Raw genomic sequence first — 17,946 nt, 5'->3', positions numbered from 1 at the left:
CCGACCAGGCTGCCAGCCAGTGATAATTTTTTGTCCAAATAATCCTTTACTTGAGACACTCCAGGTACGAAATCTTTCTTTCCCAAAAGGAAGGCATCACTACCATTCAGACCCCCTCCTAAAGGCGGAATCACAAAAGCTCAGTAGCAGTAGAGTAGTGACCGGCGTAGCAGTCAGTCAGAGTCGGGTGCCAGGATCGGAAGTCCAAAGATAGTCTTCACTTCCAAATCCCATTTCTCTAATTCACTAATTCTAAACCTTAGTTCCCTCTAATTCTTAAGCAATTAACTTTAGGTTATTTTTAACATTCTTAAACATTTACGAGCGTTTTATTCTAATGCATAATTCTTTAGTTTGTTAAACAGTTCATTTTAGTTATTTCGTCACTTCCGTTACTCTAGCCATACTTAAGATATCTTTGTGAGCATATTATATATCAAGAATTATACAATACACATTATATATGTATATATATATATATATATATATATATATATATATATATATATATATATATATATATTATCTGTAGTAATTCTATTTCTACTCCCTCCCATGCGAACATCCTTACACGGCACATTTCCTCCTACGCCTAAGCGAAACCGCGACGTGCGGTGTTCCTCCCTAGTGCCCATCGGTCAATTGCAAGTGATTCGAATATTCGAACTCGCCGCCACGCGATCCAGAACGAGGTTCCCCAGAGTCGGCAGCACCTAGAAATCCAGGAGGTGCCGATCCATGTAAGCCACGAGAGCGCCATCCAGGGGTACAGAGAGCAACCGCACGGTGGACGACCACTGTTAAGTCATTATCTACATTATTTCTATACGCGCGAAACTACGATTAAACTGCGACTGTCCGACCCACCGTAAGGTTACACTATGGTGGTTATACTACGCGTTTTGCGCGAAATCCATCGCGATTACTCTTGATCGCACGGATCCCCGGGTAGAATCACGCAATTCGTTTAGCCCGAAAAATTGCGATCTGATCCCGTGCTAGAGTTCGAGCGCTATTCTTCATGGCAGCGTGGCCGCAACTCGCCGGGACGTAACAATATATATCGTCGATATTAAGATTATCTAATAAAAAGTTACTATTTAATACGCGTATGAAGTACACGATGTAAACCAAATCAATGGCTTGGTGATTGATTGAATACGTCTCTTAAAGGGACGTCTACATTGGAAGTAAGCAGTAAGAAATAGGAAATAACAATAAGAAATTGACCAATCATAGTTGATTATTCTTCTCACATTCGACTGTGGTTGGTCAATTTCTTACTCTTACTTCCTACTTCTTGCTATTTACTTCCAATGTAGACGTCCCTTTATTATTTATAACTTTAACCTCACAAGTGTGTGCTAAACAAAACTACTTCCAGTTTAGATACCCTAGCGTGTAGATGTGTTTAGGCACGATCAGTGATTTTTTTGGAAATTATTTCTAAAAGGAATATTTGAGAATAGAGATTTGAAAGGATTAAAAGAAGATATATTAAGGATAGTGTGCCAAATAGCTATAAATATCCTCGGAGGAGACTGAAGGCATGAAGACTTAATCGTCAATCAGAAGAAAAAGCTAAGCAAAACTTTTTAGTGATTGATTCGATCTCGTGATGGAGTTAGAAGCTTTGTTAGAAGCAAAAGAATTACACAGAAATCACCCACCACCTGTTACGTTAGAGGATATGATAACAGATATATGTTTTCATCCTGTAGCCGATACAATCGGGGTAGCTAGTATTACAGGAGATATCTTTATGTACGTTTTATTATACATATTTATCGGGGCAAATACTTTATTCTATCTTTTGTCTTTCAGATATAAGTATAATAATGAGGAAACTAGTCTTGTTTCAACATTAGAGTTACATCTCAAAGCTTGTCGTGACATTGAATTTAATGAAGATGGACGGATGTTATTCTCAGCTGGAAAGGATCGATGCATAGCGATAACTGATGTGGAGACTGAAAAATTAACTAGACTATATGAAAAAGCCCATGAGTAAATATAGCATATAACAATATATTATCTTCATTGATACATTGATAACTATACATATTAATGAGTATTTTTTTCCATAATATAATTGCTAGGCACCCTATATATACAATGACAATTATCAACAAATATATATTTGCGACAGGCGACGACGATGGTGTAGTAAAATGTAATAACTTATACTCAGTAAATCTTGAATCAAAAGTAGTTTTGAGTAATGAATAATGTTTTCAGTATGGGACCTCAGACAAAAGGGTAACAAACCAATATTTTCTTTAAAAGAAGTAGAAGAGTATATCAATGCAATGATAACCAAGACAGACTCTAAATACTTGGTATATACTAGTGGTGATGGCTGTCTGACTTCTTTAAACATACCAGAGAGAAAATTACATGTACAGGTAATGGAGACAATAATATGCAAGTCAAAAAAAGAATGAGATGATCTCATTGTAATGCAAGAATCTATTTTTGCTCATAGTCTGAGGAGTATGATGAGGAACTGACGTGTCTTGGTTTATTCAAATCTGAAACTAAATTATTATCAGCTAGTAGTAAGGGAAAAATGTATGTATTCAATTATGGTGAATTTGGATTGCACTCGGACGAATTTCCAAGCACTATGAAGAAAGCCATAAATTGTATGGTTCCAATTACGGATAACGTGGTGATAACCGGAGGAGAGGATGGAATAGTTCGGTGAGTAAATTATCAAGGCAAAGTCGAATACGATACTTCATGTCGTTCATGTGATATATCATCTTCATATATATGTGTATGATACATTCAGAGCAACCAGTTTGTTTCCTCATCGCCAACTCGGTATAGTAGGACAACACGACTTCTCCGTCGAGGCGCTTGATATTAGTAATGACGGAACTTTAATAGCATCCACCTCGCACAATAACGACATGAAGTTTTGGAATGTACAATACTTTGAAACATTGAATGTCAATGAATCCATCAAGGGGGGCAAGCAGAAACGACTCGTGCATAATCTACCGAGCAGTCAAGTTAACAATCCGTCGGATTTCTTTGCGGAATTGTAATATAATGGCAACTTTATGCAATAAAATCATGCAATTTATATGCAGTTATCAAAGAGTGTCACGATATATTCCTCTTAAATCCATTTGCAAGGTATAAATGAAAAATTATAATTTTATAGTTACCGTTCGTTCGAACAATGAGGTCTATCTCAAACAGCGTACGGAAATGAGCAGATGAACAGATAGGTGTTATAAAACACGTACATTTTTATACAATCATTACCAATACATGAGCGATACTACACAAATTTGTGTGATATGAATACTCGCGATACCTTTTAAATTAAACATGGAATATCTTACAAAATAGATTCGTAATAACTGCTACATTGATAGGTTGCTATATCTGCATACAAAGTATAGTCGTATATTATCAGTTCTGTTATCTATAAGTCGTCAATCGTTTTTTATCCAAGTAAAGCAATACTGTTATACATAATCTATCTATCCAAATGCACGCCGTAAAATTCACCAATGAAGTGCAGATCGACTGAAGCCGTAACAGTGCGTTTTCACGTAATAAACGGATCGCTCGCAAATCCATCATTCCTCTTTCATATTCCTATAAATTCGCGTTTGTCGTAAAAAAGATGTCGCGGTTTGTTAATTTGTGACGACTGAATTAATGAATAGATTGTATAAACGATACCTCGCGACGTAAAAGACGATATAAAATATAAAGTCTTTAGCTAGAAATATCTCCTCGTAAAAACAAGGACTGATTTTGCTCATATGAACGGCCCTCCCTTTTGAATCGCATGGATTCAGTCTTTTTTTTACGGTAACTCTGCTCATTGATGATTGATTTGACGTAAATATTCCGGCGCGTGGTAATGTTGCTGCTGCTGTGCATGTGCCAACGAGGGATGTATCGGTGGCTGGAAGCATCGTACATGTTCCACACTAGCCGCGTCGCTGTCGCCACTTTTCAAATATTTGTTCAAGACTGCGAATATTTGTGAATTTAGAACTTGAAATCGTCTTATTCGATCCACCATCCGCTTCAAGTGCTATAAAAATAAACGTATATCGTTATTTCAAATATAACGAGACGAAGTTTTTTTACACACACAAATGTTGTATACTCACTATTCCTTTCACATTCTCGTCTTTACCATCTACACGTTGCACTCTGAGAATGTGGTAACAGAAATCGAGCGCTTCGAATCGACGTTGTTGGCCCAGAAGAACGATCATAGCGCACCCGGCCCAATGTAAACCCTCACCAAATAACTCTCTGCAAGAGAAAAGCAACTGTCTCGATACACATTACAGAGAAGAAATTTACACAGCGGATAAACAAGTATATACACTTACACATTTCTCTGTCTTTCTTAAAATTAGTAAAAGGAAAAATTGTCGCGATATTTAAAATGCAAATGAAACAATATTTTCTGGTAGAAACACTTTGTTAAAAACACTTTTCTTTCTGTTTTTTTTATGTAAAATTATCCAAAAAGAATAACATGTGCAAGTACTCTTTTTACCCATTGCATGCGCTATAAATTGTCGTACTAACTCGACAGTAAATTCGGTTTCGCCAACAGGAATGCAGTATACAAATTGAAGTGCGCTCCAGAGCCTGTGAAACTCCGTGCATTCATCTACATTCATTACACCGTTCGCCGGTGGCGGACCGACCCAGATAGGATCATCCAGAAAGCTCCGTAATCTGCTGAGTACAACTTCGAATATCGATAGACCGCAGCACAAGCGTTCGCGCGTTAACAAATCTCCCTCTCTAGCGATCATCGCTTGCTGCGGAATGACAGATAACGATGCTTAATTTACATTCTAAGAAAACGCAGTTTATACTTGGACTTAACTTTGTTCTGTTCTTTACCTTAGCAGTGCCCAACTTCTCCACGTTCGGTACGATTTGCAGAGCCGCGTATTTTGCTTCCAGTCGTTTTTGCTTGGTCTCAGGTTTCTCTCCCTCTGAAAATGTTGAATGCAAGCGATAAAAATTAATTTATCTTGCTTTATGACTCTTCCTTACTTTACATTTAAATTAATTGTCTATATCTTTGTTAAGTGCGGATTCACACTCACCTTTACAGTACGGTCTAGGCAGAATGTTTTGGAAAGGTGCGGCGTGCAATAAGTCGCACACTTCTTCTTGCGACAGAGCCTGCTCCATCAAAAGACAAAACAGGATCGTATTGCCGAATTCCCGAAAATTGTGAAACAACTCGGTTTTAGCGTCGGGATATTGCACAATGTCGTTCAATTGAGCGTGGTAATAGCCCAGGACCCCGGGAGATCCGTAATCGTATCGCGGGAGCTTGCAGACTTTCGGCATAGCCTCCATCAGAGTTTTAGTGAATTGATGTAGACTGCCTTGAATCAGCGTCTTAACGATCTTTAAGAGTTCTTCCATGACGACAGCTATCCCTTGATATCCGAGGAGTTTGCATATAGTGCGGAAGTGATACGGACCAACGAAACCCGAGTACTGGCCGTATTGAGTGCTATAAGCCAGATTCAATTGCTTGCTACCCCAAAGATAGTGATGTGACATCTGCGGAGGTTTGTCTCTGTGAACGGGTTGCACGAACTGTATGCCACGGCATTTGACAAATCTGTGAAATGAATAACACGTACTTAACAGTAATATAATAGTAGTAATAATATAAATTTGCAATAATAATGTACGCATATATATTAAGATATAACAATTGTATATACCTGTTTGTGGCAGCATTGTAACAATAATTCGGCAAGAAGTCATAGTTTAATTCCCAGAATACGTGAAGAGTAATCCTTCCATATGGCGCTAGAACGTTGTGGTTTGCTTCCCTGAACATGGCATCGTACTCGTCCAATGCCAGCCACTTGCTCAGAAGCTTGTGAGTGAGGCGATTCACTTGTAGCAATCCGTCTAGTTCCTGCGGAATGTTAAAACGAGCGAAGATCAACGAGTGATGTGAAGAATAACAAAGTATTTGCCGCGATATATAATCGTACAGTACTTACTATAACTCCAGTTATATCACCGGATTCGAATTTACTGATTGCCAGATCCAGCGACTTTTGCATATCCGCGTTGATACGTTGAGTTATGAGTTTGTTCAGATCGATGCTTCTTCCCAACAGCTGGACATGCCTTTGCTTCAACAACGTCTCGTATCTGTTGGCACGCGGATACGGCAGTAGATACGCTCCGAGGGCCACACACTCCACCCTGAAGCGTTTGTCTAACAAGATACTGGCCGCCAATTGTTTGTAATGCGCAAAAATCTGCTCGCTGAGTTTGTATACGAACTGATCGAAGCACAAATTTACTTCGGCTTCCACCTCGTCATACAGAAATTGCTTGCGGAATATTGTGAGCGCGTAAAGCGCGCTATCGTTGTACAAATCCAGGGGATATAATACATATCTGTAAGAAGTTAACGATAGTAAGAATAATTACATAGTAATAATAGATCATAATAGTAATCACATCGAATAATAACATCATATGTTATTCCAATCTAAGTAATTGATAAGAGTTATGTGCTATCGTATGTCGTCGCTTTATTCATGTAACAACTTACTCCATCATCGATGGTTCTTTACTTCTCAATATATGGTCGGTCAATATCCACGGCATCGACATTTCGATCGGAAACTGAAACATTTTTATTTATCAGATGCTTGGACCTGAAATATTGAACGTCCCAGACTAAGCGTTATTTCCTTTAAACATTAGAATCGACGGTTCAAAAAAAGTACGCTTAAGAAAACCTGTACACATATATACAAAACTATCTCTACGTGGCGTTTATCTTGCGATATACTATAGCCTAAGAGAGAAAGATTTATTAGACTCAGCATGTTACAGACACAAAACACCAACGGTTATCTATAAATTTATGCAGTAGCAAACGGGAAGAGTACCTGAATGCGTTTCTCCATGGTGATAAGGTCGCTGCATTCTTCGTTATGCTGGTGACGTACTTGGCATTTCTAGTCATGGAATAAATTACAGAGAATGCTATTTTTGTAATAATAAATTCAGTACACAACAAAAACATAAATATATTTAAAATAGGATAATAAAATTTATTTTGTGCGTGTGTGTGTGTGTGTGTGTGTGAGAGAGAGAAATAAATGTGTGTGCATTTTCTTATATATAACATTAGCCTAGTTTACATCGTACACCTGATACGCGTATCAGGTACTATATTCGTATCAAATTCGTACTAAATATTCAATACGCACGATATAAACACTGATGGATCAATTTGATACGAGCGTACCAAGTAGGAGTATCGTACTAAACTAATACGAGTATCAAATGACGATTTAAACGTATGAAAGGAATGCTCGAGGAAATTGAATCTAACTCAGTTAAAACCGGTAACCATCGGTTTCTGTCAAATTATAGTAAAATGTCTTGTAAAAAAAGGTTAAATCAGGAAGAAACGAGAACATTTTTAGAATTATACATTCTGATTGTCGAACAAAGCTATCTCAAGCAAATTGCAATTTTAAATACCATCACTAAGAGGCAATCGACATAAATTAAATACATATTATATTTTTCCTTTAGTACATTCGATGTAAACGCACCCGTATTAAAGCATTGGTGCGCATCAAATTTAATACGCGTACTAACGTTTTGACAATGTAAACCAGGCCATTGATTAGTTCAATAGGGAAATTATATGATAAGATAATTATAAAATTTACGTTACGTGACAATATGTCAGCTTAAGAGAAAATCAACGTTATCGCTTACCTGTATTTTCCTACCCATAGTCATTTCTAAATAAAATTCTCTATACCATAATTGCGACAAGTCACAACAATTCTGTAGAGACTCTGTGACAAAGAAAAAACAAGAGCGCGCGTTGTTAAGTAATTACAAATCTAAAATAATCCTAAGAAATTTAAGAATAACCGAGTGTTTATTTACCACTAAAATTCAGAAGATAACTCCAGTAGAAACTAGTTTTATGGAATTGATCGATTTGAACGAGATATTGACCATCAATATCCTTCCTTAAGGTACGTTTCCCACCGCTTTTATCGGCGATCAGCGATTCCAACATAGTTCGTACCATATATAGTTGCGTGGAAGACGGACCTATTTCGTCAGAATCAATTTCAAAACTCGACTAAGTACTCAAAAAAAATATAGATACACTGTACAATTGTTTGAAAACTCACCGACATTTCTACGTGGAACCTTAATGCCGAAACCGTTATCCGGATCTTTTTTGCCTTTTAAAGCAGGATCTCCAAGCGGCTCCACTCCAAAGTGCCAATCGGCGCAAGTTTCTCTCACAGAAACGATTATGCTGCAACAAAGAATGAAAACCTGTAACACTTAAATGCATATGAATGTGTGGCCGTTAGCAACAGTCATATTTGTCAAATTATCTTGTAAGTATGGGAGAAATAGTTTTTATAATATAGTTAAAATAGAGAAAATATTTTACAAACCTTCTAATCAGATCCTTCTTATTTTTAATTGCCTTCCTCAGAGGCTCCCGCAATGCGAGTTGTACGAAATCTTGCAACTCAGCGTATATATTTCTACGTATCGCATCGATAAAAACAGTCTCCATACGCGCCATCAGTACTTGCAATCCCTTGATCATCGCTATAACTTCTATAAGGGCGAATTTCTCTTCATCAGAATAGTTGTAACGTGTGGCCTACATAAAAGAGTATAAAAGATAAATAGCGTTGCTGGAAGTATATCATATCATATATTATCGATATGATTAAATACCTATTCGACAATATATTAATGTTGCATAAAATCTTACTCTCTCGTACTCTTCGGCCTCTTGCGGGCATTCCTTGTTCATGTGATGGTCAGTGGGATGTAAAAGCTTCCAACTGTATAACTCCGTCACGACGCTTGTCCACTGCGAGAGCAACTGTAATCCACGTAATGCCAACTCCGCCGTGTCGCGATTTTCCGTGTCGCTTCGACATTCCTTGTACGTAGTGGTGACTTCATTGCTGTATCTTCATACATTACACAATTATCAAAATTAAATAAAGTTGTATTAGATAAAGTAACATGAAATTACGACGCGGTGCGGAGAGACGATGTTACCTTGCCAATTCGCTGATGTATTTCACGTGATCCTCTCTAATTTGAGGAAGATGCACCATAAGATCGGCTTGCGGGCTTATGTTGTTGGACGAAGAAGATAACGGCCACCTCGATGCGTCGAAGTGTTTGGAACGTTTGATATAGTTGAATGGAGCGATCTGCATGTCTCCAAACAATGGCACTACTTCCAAATTCTTAAAGATCCTATCGATTCTGTCCAATTTTAACTTTTTCTTCTGGTCGAGTTTATTGATATTACACAACTCGCTGTCCATTAAGAATAAACCAAAGCCCATCACCTTCACTAACATATGCTTCTCGTTAGGTGTGAGATACATCTTGGCTTCAAACATATGAACACAAATATTGACGACGTCCGCGAGCAGTTCTTCATATCCTGCAATCTTCTCTAGATTCTCTTTTACCGTGTCGCGAATTTTGTTTTGCGTTGCTAGAAACATCGACAAATTTTGGGATTCCTGTAGTGTCTGGGAGTCTGACATTACCTTCAAAAATTGCGCGGCTCTGTAAAATCGAAAAAAAATATATAAAGGGGTAAATACTTGAAGAAATTAAAATATCTTGTCTTATTTTCTTGACAAATTACCTTCTGTATGTCGAGTAATCATTTTTTACACTAGACTTCATGTTTTTCAATTCATCCAATACTGCAAACATATTGATGAATTTTCCCAAAGTCAATAAATAAGCTTCAGATACAAAATCTTTTCTTTTTTCATGATGACATAACCGTTTCACTTCTCCTGAGAATCTCTCAATTGCTTTTCTCTGAAACATAAATGTATATAAACAACATATAAAATAAAACCAAAATAATAATAACAATATAGTACAATTTATACTCACTTGAAAATACATAAAATTTAATAACTTATTTACTTCAGGAGCTAACACTTCTACTGTTTTTTCATAGATTTCTACTCTATTTGGTTGTTCATTAGATTTTGGTTGTGGAATTGCACGTGAACAACATCTCCATGTATACAGCATAACAGCATGTTCTAAACCTTCTTCCAATAACTCGTTCTGGATTTTTCAGACAGAATCATCTTGTTAATCATTAATCAAATGAATAAATATATATATAGAATGTAATGTGCAAAAGATGAGCTTACCAGGCTTGCGTGCACAGTTGCCTCTTCTATGTATTTGGCGATACCTGTTACAAAACCATTTCTATCCTCAAAGTTGGTGTCAAAGTTTGCTTGATATACCACAGAACATGGTTGAGCTTCTATACAAGGCTGCTCATCCGGTAGCGTGAATTCATCCAAAACATCAACGTTCGACAAAGCGTCTCCCAAGGTGACTTTGTCGGTAGTCATCTCGTCGAAGTTGTAAAGCTGTCCCCGGTCAGAGAAACACACCGCGCCCTAAGAGGTTAAGTATGTCCACAAACAACCAGCCGTATATTCTACGTTTTTACGTATGCACTGCTTATGTATTGTGAACAAACATCATAGCGTATCCCGAGATCGGGATAGTTGAACTTCACGTTCGTAAATCACGCACGAGGTCGTGTAAGATCGTGAGAGGAAGTGTTAATTACTAAATGATTAAACATTAGGAAATAATGGATACTCCTCTACGATGCACCGTAGCGAACAACAGTTCTCAATTACTATCAATCGCTATGCGACTTGATGTTCTCCTCACGAATAAAAATTACGAACATAGCATATACTTAACGTGAGAATATCAGGATGAAATCAATGAAACATGTCAAATCCATCCACCCATCCTTATTTGGCTCCGGATATCTTCCATCGCCACCTAGAGGAAACATCAGAGGTTTGTTCTTTTCGGGTGGGATCCGATTGACCACGGTATGATTGGATACAGATTATAATGGGTGCTTTTCCAATTGCTTAACAGACTTGACACTACACAAAACCAGTTTATTAATCACACATTATCTAAAATATCTTGTAAGATAATATGTAACCAATAAACTGGTTTATGTAACACAGTGTACGCAATTGGAGGCTGCGTTCCGCAAAGCGCATCATGCGCATAATGCGCTGCGTTGGAGCAAAAGAGATACGAGAGTGAGATAAAAAGAGAGGGAGAGCACTTAGGTGATGTTCTCGAACGCATGAGAGCGCATGGACTACACTACCTCGGGAGCTGAGGCAGCCTAAGCGCTCTCATACGTTCGAGAACATCACCTAAGTGCTCTCCCTCTCTTTTTATCTCACTCTCGTATCTCTTTTGCTCCAACGCAGCGCATTATGCGCATGATGCGCTTTGCGGAACGCAGCCGGAAAGTACCCAATGATTGGTTCGACCTGGTAACTCACTAAATAATTCTTTGCACCAGTTGGTGGTGTCCAATCGTACCGTGGTCAATCGGAATTACGCAGGATTCACACCGTGTCCGATGTCCGACATACGACGTTCGATACCCAATAGGAGAACAGCTTTCTAATATAGAATTTAATTCTCCATTAGAAAGCTATTCTTTTACTGGATATCGGACGTCGTACGTTGGACATCGGACGTGGTGTGAATCCTGCATTAGGCCAGGGGTGCAGAGAGTCAATTCTGTATCTCGAAACGAAGTGAAAATTACAAAAGTGAGCACATTCACTAAGCACTGACCAATGAAATTACGAATATTCTAGTATATTTGCTTACTTTTGTAATTTTCACTTTGTTTCGAGATACAGAATCGACTCCCAGATGTTTTCAATTTCAATTCGTCAATTTTTTACTCCCAAGGTAGCCCAAAAGGGGAGCGGTGCACTTGGACACGGTGCATTTGGACACAGCCAATCACAGCACCGTGTGATTAGAGACATTTGTAGGGTCCCTTGGAACAGCGACTTGTGATTGGACTGTGTCCAATTGCCCTGTGTCCAACTGATATACACCCGCCCAAAAGTAGTCCAAAAGTCCCTAATACTGTTCCCTAGTGGAAAAAGCAAGAAACAGATGTTAGGTTGCGTTCGGAAACGTCACTCTCCCTCTCTTTTTATCTCACTCTTATATTTCGCTCACTCCAACGGCTATCCTCTAGTAGTGTGCACACAGCGTGTGTTTCTGAACGCAGCCTTATGACTCTTGCACACAGGACGCGGTAATGTTTGCCGCGCGACGGAAGTTCGCGCGACAGCCAATCAATATGCTGCTTTCCGTAATAACTTTCTAGCTCCTACGAAAAAACAATATATTGATTGGCTGTCGCGCGGACTTCCGCCGCGCGGCAAGCATTACCGTGTCCTGTGTATAGGAACCATTGGTTGCGTTCAGCAAAGAAAGCTGCTTTGCAACTGTTGTAAAATTCATGAATCTGATTGGAGTATAATCTTAATTTTAGTTAAATCCAAGAGCATGTACCAATCAGATTCCCGAATTTTACAACAGTTGCAAAGCAGCTTTCTCTGCTGAATGCAGCCATTACTATTGCCTGTTTCGTTCCACCTAGACCCTGATCAATGACCAAATAAATATTACTCAGTTTTTTGAATTGTATCAGCTTAAGGTTGGTATTACATACGATTGAACAACACTTCGACGAATATAATCATTCCGTCCTCAGTTTAAAATATTGATTATTAGCAAAGTTATTGTACAAAATGTAAATAGGGGGCCATAATACTCTACCTTCTTCTCTAATATCTTTCAAATAAAATTATTCTATCTTTGTTTAACATTCATGAGCAACAAAGATAGAATGACGCTTGCGAGTCGTTGCGAGCGTGTAATGGAACGCGCTCATAGGCTGCGTTCCTAAATTCACTGAAAGTGAAGTCAGTACTGAAAATCTATAGTTCATGTCACATATACTATAGAATTTCAGTACTGGCAGTGAATTTCGGAACGCAGCCATAGAAGTCTGTGGTTCGCACCCTCACGTGCGAGACATCCCCTCCATTTATTTTCGAATGGAGCAGCGTTTTCATTCGGCCATCATTGATTGCCACCTGCTAATAAGAATTCATATATGTACATACATACATGCGTGTGCTTTATCGTCGTTTGTTAACCGCTTATAAGAACTTTGATTGTCAAGTAGTCTGTTCTTTTTAGATGTACTACTGAATTAGTGCAATAAATTAGAGTGAAATATACTTTTTCTCACTCTAACTTATTGCACTAGTGCAGCAGTGCAGCTAAAAAGAACAGAGCAAAGAAGAGAAGATATAAAGTATTCGCGGAAAGAGAAATTATCAATGTTACTGCGTTTTCCAAACTATCTTTATCAATAACTACTCATTAATAAAAGGTAAGTAATTTTCGAAGCTGATCATAATATAACTAACTTACTATTTAAAATATGTTAAAATTCCTTTTTTGTGTATAATTAATAGGAACGATATATATTTGACGTGAGAGAGATGACGAACGAAACTTCAGCAAATATTCTGACATTAAATTGCTGGTAAGTGATATATTTATTGTGACAGAGAATTTAAAATTATAAAACCTATACTAATCGTGTTTATTTTTAATTCGTGTACGATAATTATGTAAAGAATTCATTTCTCGTTGACATTTTTTCCACGTTGTTTCGATATATTAAATAAGAATGTGAAAATGAAAATTATTGCTCAACACTTAAAAAATAACGAATTATCAGGAGCAACATCTTTGAAGTTAGAAGACGTGTCATTAGTCTAACCTTTCATCTCTTTCAAATTAAGTAAATTTTGATTATGGTTTGATGTAATTGTGTTACTATATTATATCCAAATGTGTAATAAAACTAAAAGATAAAATTTTCAAAATTTATATATTTCATGTTATATATTGACATACATTCACAGACATATACACTTGCAATAATTCTATATAAATGACATATGTTAGAACAAAGGTTTTAATTGTTATTTTTGTATTTTATATTCACAGTGCTATGCAATAATAGCATGTCTTATTCAAATTGATTCAATCATGCCTTCCAAAAATTATCTAAGCTTTCTGTTCCATTCAGGGGCATACCATATGTTTCGAAAAACAGAGCAGCACGTATATCTGCTATTGCAGAAAAATGTGCTAGCAGAGAATATGACATAGTTTGCTTACAAGAGGTATGGTCTGACAACGATTTTAAGACAATAAAAACACAAGTACAGGAAGTATTGCCATATTCACATTACTTTTACAGGTGCACCATCTTATATTAAATATTTAGTGAACCATACATTGTTTACTAATATTTCATGTCCTTTTTTTCATATAGTGGTGTTTTTGGATCAGGAGTATGTGTATTGTCACGATATCCTATCCATGAAGTTATGTTCCACAAATGGCCTTTGAATGGATATGTTCACAAGATACACCATGGTGACTGGTTTGGTGGTAAAGGTGTTGGTCTTTGTAAGATCAAAATTCGCAATATGAATGTCAACGTATATAACGTACATGTACGTTTGTCTAATGCACTTTTTCATCATTATTTTTTATATTTAATCATATGCAAAGTATTATCCATTTATACAGTTTAAGATCTCTGACTTCTAGCTGTGGAATTCTTTATTGATAACGTCAGAAGCAAGAAATTTCGCGCTAAACGATAAACATGCTAAAAATTCTTACAAAATACATTGAAATGGAAAGAAATACCTATAAAATGATACTTTGGATCAAGCACCTTGTAAAATAGTCTGAACACTTTTGTTTGAACGATAAATAAATAACTTCTATAATAAAATTAATGTCACATATAACTTTCCTTTTCTCACGATTTTGTCACATTAATTTTACGACTATTTATTGATTGTTAAAGTATAAGTATTCGGCTATTTTACGAGTTTACTCGGTTGATTGCAAGTATCATTTTGTAAATATATTTTAACGAATTTTTAACGTGTATTTTCTTGATATTATAAATCAAATCAAACAGACCATGAAAGACTAGGAGTCGTATTGACGCATATTCTAAGTATCCTTTTTATATGCCAAGTTCCTTTTTTTTATACAAGTATCCTGTTGTTTAGCTTCATGATCAGAAAGATATATGTTGCATTCAAATACACCATAAAAGTACGGCCTCTGAAGTCTTAATGTATCAGTGGAAGCCTACAATTTCAAGGATAAATCTATTAAATGTCTGTCATTCATTTTATAGCTGCATGCGGAATATAACAGGGAGAATGACGAATATATGGCTCATAGAGTGCTGCAGGCGTTCGACACTGCCCAATTCGTAAAAATGACCAGCGGCTGCGCGGATGCTGTAATATTAGCCGGTGATCTTAATACCGAGCCGCAGGACTTAGCGTACAGAATTATACATGGTATTGCCGGCTTAACGGACGCGTGCCCGAATAGCGCAAGTCATATTGGGACCAACGAGTGTGCCAATAACAGTTACACTGATTCGAAGCTCGCTCGTGCAAGACCGGACGGAAAGCGTATAGATTATATTTTGTATTTAAATTCAAACGCTATCAAGGTAAGCGAATTACATGATGTATCGATATTGACTCTACTCGCTGAATACATACGTACGTACTGTACGATAATATTAAAGCTCTTAGCTCCTCGCTGCAACTTTCATGATCTATAACGTCAGAAGCGAGAAAATATAGATTAAAAATTCTTGCAAAATACATAGAAATACAAAAATATATCCATAAAATGGCACCTGCAATCGATCAACCAGATATGTGAAGTAATTCTAACACTTTTCTTTCGTTCTAACAATCAATAAATGAGCGTAAAATTAATGTAGTAAAATTATGAGAAAAAGTAGATTCAAAGGGATTGAAGGTAACGTGTCACGTTAATTTATTGATTGTTGAAGCTAAAGTAAAGCGTTTGGACTATTTTATAGATGTACTCGATTAATTGCAAATGTCACTTTATAGATATATTTTGTTATCTTAACGTATTTTGTAAGAATTTTTATCGTATATTTTCTCGCCTCTAACGATATCAATCGCAGGGAGAATCCAGAAATCTTAACGTTTTGTCTTAACAATTTGCAGGCTGAAATCACAAATTATAAGTTGCCTTTACCAAATCGTGTGCCGTGTAAAAACTTCAGTTATTCGGACCATGAGGCTGTTACGGCTACGCTCAAATTCACCAGCGGTAAGTGATACATTTGAATATATGTATATATTCGCGGCATATGTTATTTTTACATTTACTTTCAAACTATCGTAAATATTACTAGATCAATAAAAGACTCGTTCAGACTTTTATCATATTAATTTGTTTTTAATTTATCGTATATTGATACCATATATTGATATCATGATATGCTGATATAATATCGTGATAAGATATCGTGATAATGTTTTCAATCCGTATCTACCCTGTATCCATATTTTTTTGTTTTCCATATATATGTTCGCTCGCAGGTGATCACAGTGCGAAAGATTTCGATGTAACAGACTCCCTGAAAGAAGCAGTGGAAATCTGCGATACCGCATTGAGAAGCGTGCAACGCCGACGTTTTTGGTATCTGTTGTTCAGTTGTATATTGTTCATACCGTTAATTTGGTCCATCGGGCTAAATGCCATAAACATATCCTTAGGTGTAAGTATCGGTTTGGATATACTGCGTATTTTTGTAACTGTGATATGGTGCTACACACTATTTATGAGTTCGATATGGAATAGCGCGGAGCAAAACGCTTTGAAAGCGGGATGTTTAGCTATAAAGATCTATTTGACGAAATCGAGTGGCGATAGAAACTAAATGCCAAATTTACGCAACAACGTAGATGTTTCTGAAGCAAAAATTAAAACATGCTGACATTTAAACTTGATCGGACTCAGACAATAACCCTGTTATAAAAAAAAAAGTTATTTGCTTATTCTTGTTTGACACATATTTTCTGATATACTTCTTTTGATGTATTCTAAACAAACATACATAAAGAAAGTTCTATTTGAATTTCGAAGAGATAATGTTCTTTTAGTTTTGCACTTAAGTTTTATACAACATACACGTTTGATTAAATGGATAAAATTCATAATTACAAGAAAGTAAATTTTGCGTTAGGAAAGAAGTGGATATTAAGACTTAAATTATAAGTCATGTCAACAGTACCAAATGTCTGTTTCAAGTCGCTCATTATTAACGAAGGTATTATGACGTTCTTGACATGAATTTAGACAGTAAGACAATATTACCGATCGACCAATTCACAGGAACTGCGCATATCATTTCGCACCTGTCCACGATATACATATATTTGCATATATGTGTGTGGGTGTGGGTGTGTGTGGGTACATATATATATATTGCGATATATGTATATGTACGAGATATATATATATGTATACAAACATATTGCGGTAAAGATATCTATTTATGTATTCATATATGCTTAATATATAATATCAAGGATATTGAAATTTTGTCCAACTTTTAAATCCAGTTTTTCACACTATATTGCATATACCATTTTATATGAATAACGCTTTGTATTTCGATATCGAAATTAATAAAATACAATATTGAATAAGCATTTGCTGTATATCTTCTGGTAGGCTTGCATAAAACTCCCTATTATACATACTTGATATTCTTTAATAACTCTGTATATTCTATATTTTATCATATTATAATACAATCGTATAAACGAAAGATTATTGCCTTTAAAATTTCCTACGACCATATACATACAGTTGGAATGTCTTTCAATAAAAATGTATCCAAATACATTAGATATATTAGTTCTATATGGTCCTTATGCACACATGAATCATTTTTCCTACTAAGTGATTATATATACAATATAGATATGTAATATATATATATGTATATTGAGGGGCTTTTATAAAATATATATATATATATATATATATATATATATATATATATATATATATATATATATATATATATATATA

General features: G+C 36.2%; 3 protein-coding genes across 4 annotated transcripts; 2 read left to right on the top strand and 1 right to left on the bottom strand.

The window, feature by feature from the left end:
- Positions 1-1,307: 1,307 nt before the first annotated feature.
- LOC116844404 (WD repeat-containing protein 55 homolog) lies at positions 1,308-3,106 on the top strand. 2 transcript variants are annotated; one of them, XM_032815890.1, is made up of 6 exons: positions 1,308-1,764; positions 1,825-2,007; positions 2,100-2,161; positions 2,239-2,405; positions 2,486-2,703; positions 2,795-3,106. In XM_032815890.1, the coding sequence occupies exons 1-6, from the start codon at positions 1,619-1,621 to the stop codon at positions 3,051-3,053; spliced, it is 1,035 nt and encodes a 344-aa protein (XP_032671781.1). In that variant the 5' UTR covers positions 1,308-1,618; the 3' UTR covers positions 3,054-3,106. The 2 variants fall into 2 exon arrangements, with proteins under 2 accessions (XP_032671781.1, XP_032671780.1); XM_032815889.1 differs by having other exon boundaries at positions 1,310-1,764; positions 2,100-2,173.
- A 130-nt stretch (positions 3,107-3,236) lies between these two features.
- Positions 3,237-10,457, bottom strand: LOC116844402 (cytoplasmic FMR1-interacting protein). The gene is made up of 18 exons (XM_032815888.1): positions 10,248-10,457; positions 9,979-10,158; positions 9,719-9,900; positions 9,112-9,636; positions 8,816-9,020; positions 8,487-8,701; positions 8,211-8,341; positions 7,957-8,127; positions 7,780-7,862; positions 6,936-7,004; positions 6,593-6,666; positions 6,030-6,435; positions 5,742-5,941; positions 5,106-5,635; positions 4,897-4,991; positions 4,573-4,811; positions 4,143-4,290; positions 3,237-4,063 (listed from the first exon to the last, which is right to left on the bottom strand). The coding sequence occupies exons 1-18, from the start codon at positions 10,455-10,457 to the stop codon at positions 3,845-3,847; spliced, it is 3,882 nt and encodes a 1,293-aa protein (XP_032671779.1). The 3' UTR covers positions 3,237-3,844.
- A 2,567-nt stretch (positions 10,458-13,024) lies between these two features.
- On the top strand, positions 13,025-17,680 carry LOC116844425 (putative neutral sphingomyelinase). Its single transcript, XM_032815923.1, has 7 exons — positions 13,025-13,360; positions 13,446-13,516; positions 14,069-14,242; positions 14,318-14,501; positions 15,206-15,532; positions 16,068-16,173; positions 16,446-17,680. The coding sequence occupies exons 2-7, from the start codon at positions 13,473-13,475 to the stop codon at positions 16,784-16,786; spliced, it is 1,176 nt and encodes a 391-aa protein (XP_032671814.1). The 5' UTR covers positions 13,025-13,360; positions 13,446-13,472; the 3' UTR covers positions 16,787-17,680.
- Positions 17,681-17,946: the final 266 nt, after the last annotated feature.

This window comes from Odontomachus brunneus, unplaced genomic scaffold, assembly GCF_010583005.1.
Source record: "Odontomachus brunneus isolate Ranch 3 - 2012 unplaced genomic scaffold, Obru_v1 Obru_scaffold_041, whole genome shotgun sequence".
NCBI classification, from domain to species: Eukaryota; Metazoa; Arthropoda; class Insecta; order Hymenoptera; family Formicidae; genus Odontomachus; species Odontomachus brunneus.
The sequence above is the reverse complement of the archived record's forward strand: the minus strand, read 5'-3'. Positions and strand labels throughout refer to the sequence as shown.

What these genes read in the sequence shown, in the direction of transcription:
- LOC116844425 (XM_032815923.1), top strand. Translation starts at nt 13,473, where the DNA reads ATGACGAACGAAACTTCAGCAAATATTCTGACATTAAATTGCTG. An exon ending in TCAACGTATATAACGTACAT is followed by an intron (nt 14,502 to 15,205) that starts GTACGTTTGTCT and finishes TTCATTTTATAG; the next exon opens with CTGCATGCGGAATATAACAG. An exon ending in TACGCTCAAATTCACCAGCG is followed by an intron (nt 16,174 to 16,445) that starts GTAAGTGATACA and finishes GTTCGCTCGCAG; the next exon opens with GTGATCACAGTGCGAAAGAT.
- LOC116844404 (XM_032815889.1), top strand. Translation starts at nt 1,619, where the DNA reads ATGGAGTTAGAAGCTTTGTTAGAAGCAAAAGAATTACACAGAAATCAC. An exon ending in CTATATGAAAAAGCCCATGA is followed by an intron (nt 2,008 to 2,099) that starts GTAAATATAGCA and finishes TATAATTGCTAG; the next exon opens with GCACCCTATATATACAATGA. An exon ending in AGAGAAAATTACATGTACAG is followed by an intron (nt 2,406 to 2,485) that starts GTAATGGAGACA and finishes TTTTGCTCATAG; the next exon opens with TCTGAGGAGTATGATGAGGA.
- LOC116844402 (XM_032815888.1), bottom strand. Translation starts at nt 10,457, where the DNA reads ATGACTACCGACAAAGTCACCTTGGGAGACGCTTTGTCGAACGTTGAT. An exon ending in AAAGAACCATCGATGATGGA is followed by an intron (nt 6,436 to 6,592) that starts GTAAGTTGTTAC and finishes AACTTCTTACAG; the next exon opens with ATATGTATTATATCCCCTGG. An exon ending in ACGAGAATGTGAAAGGAATA is followed by an intron (nt 4,064 to 4,142) that starts GTGAGTATACAA and finishes TTATTTTTATAG; the next exon opens with CACTTGAAGCGGATGGTGGA.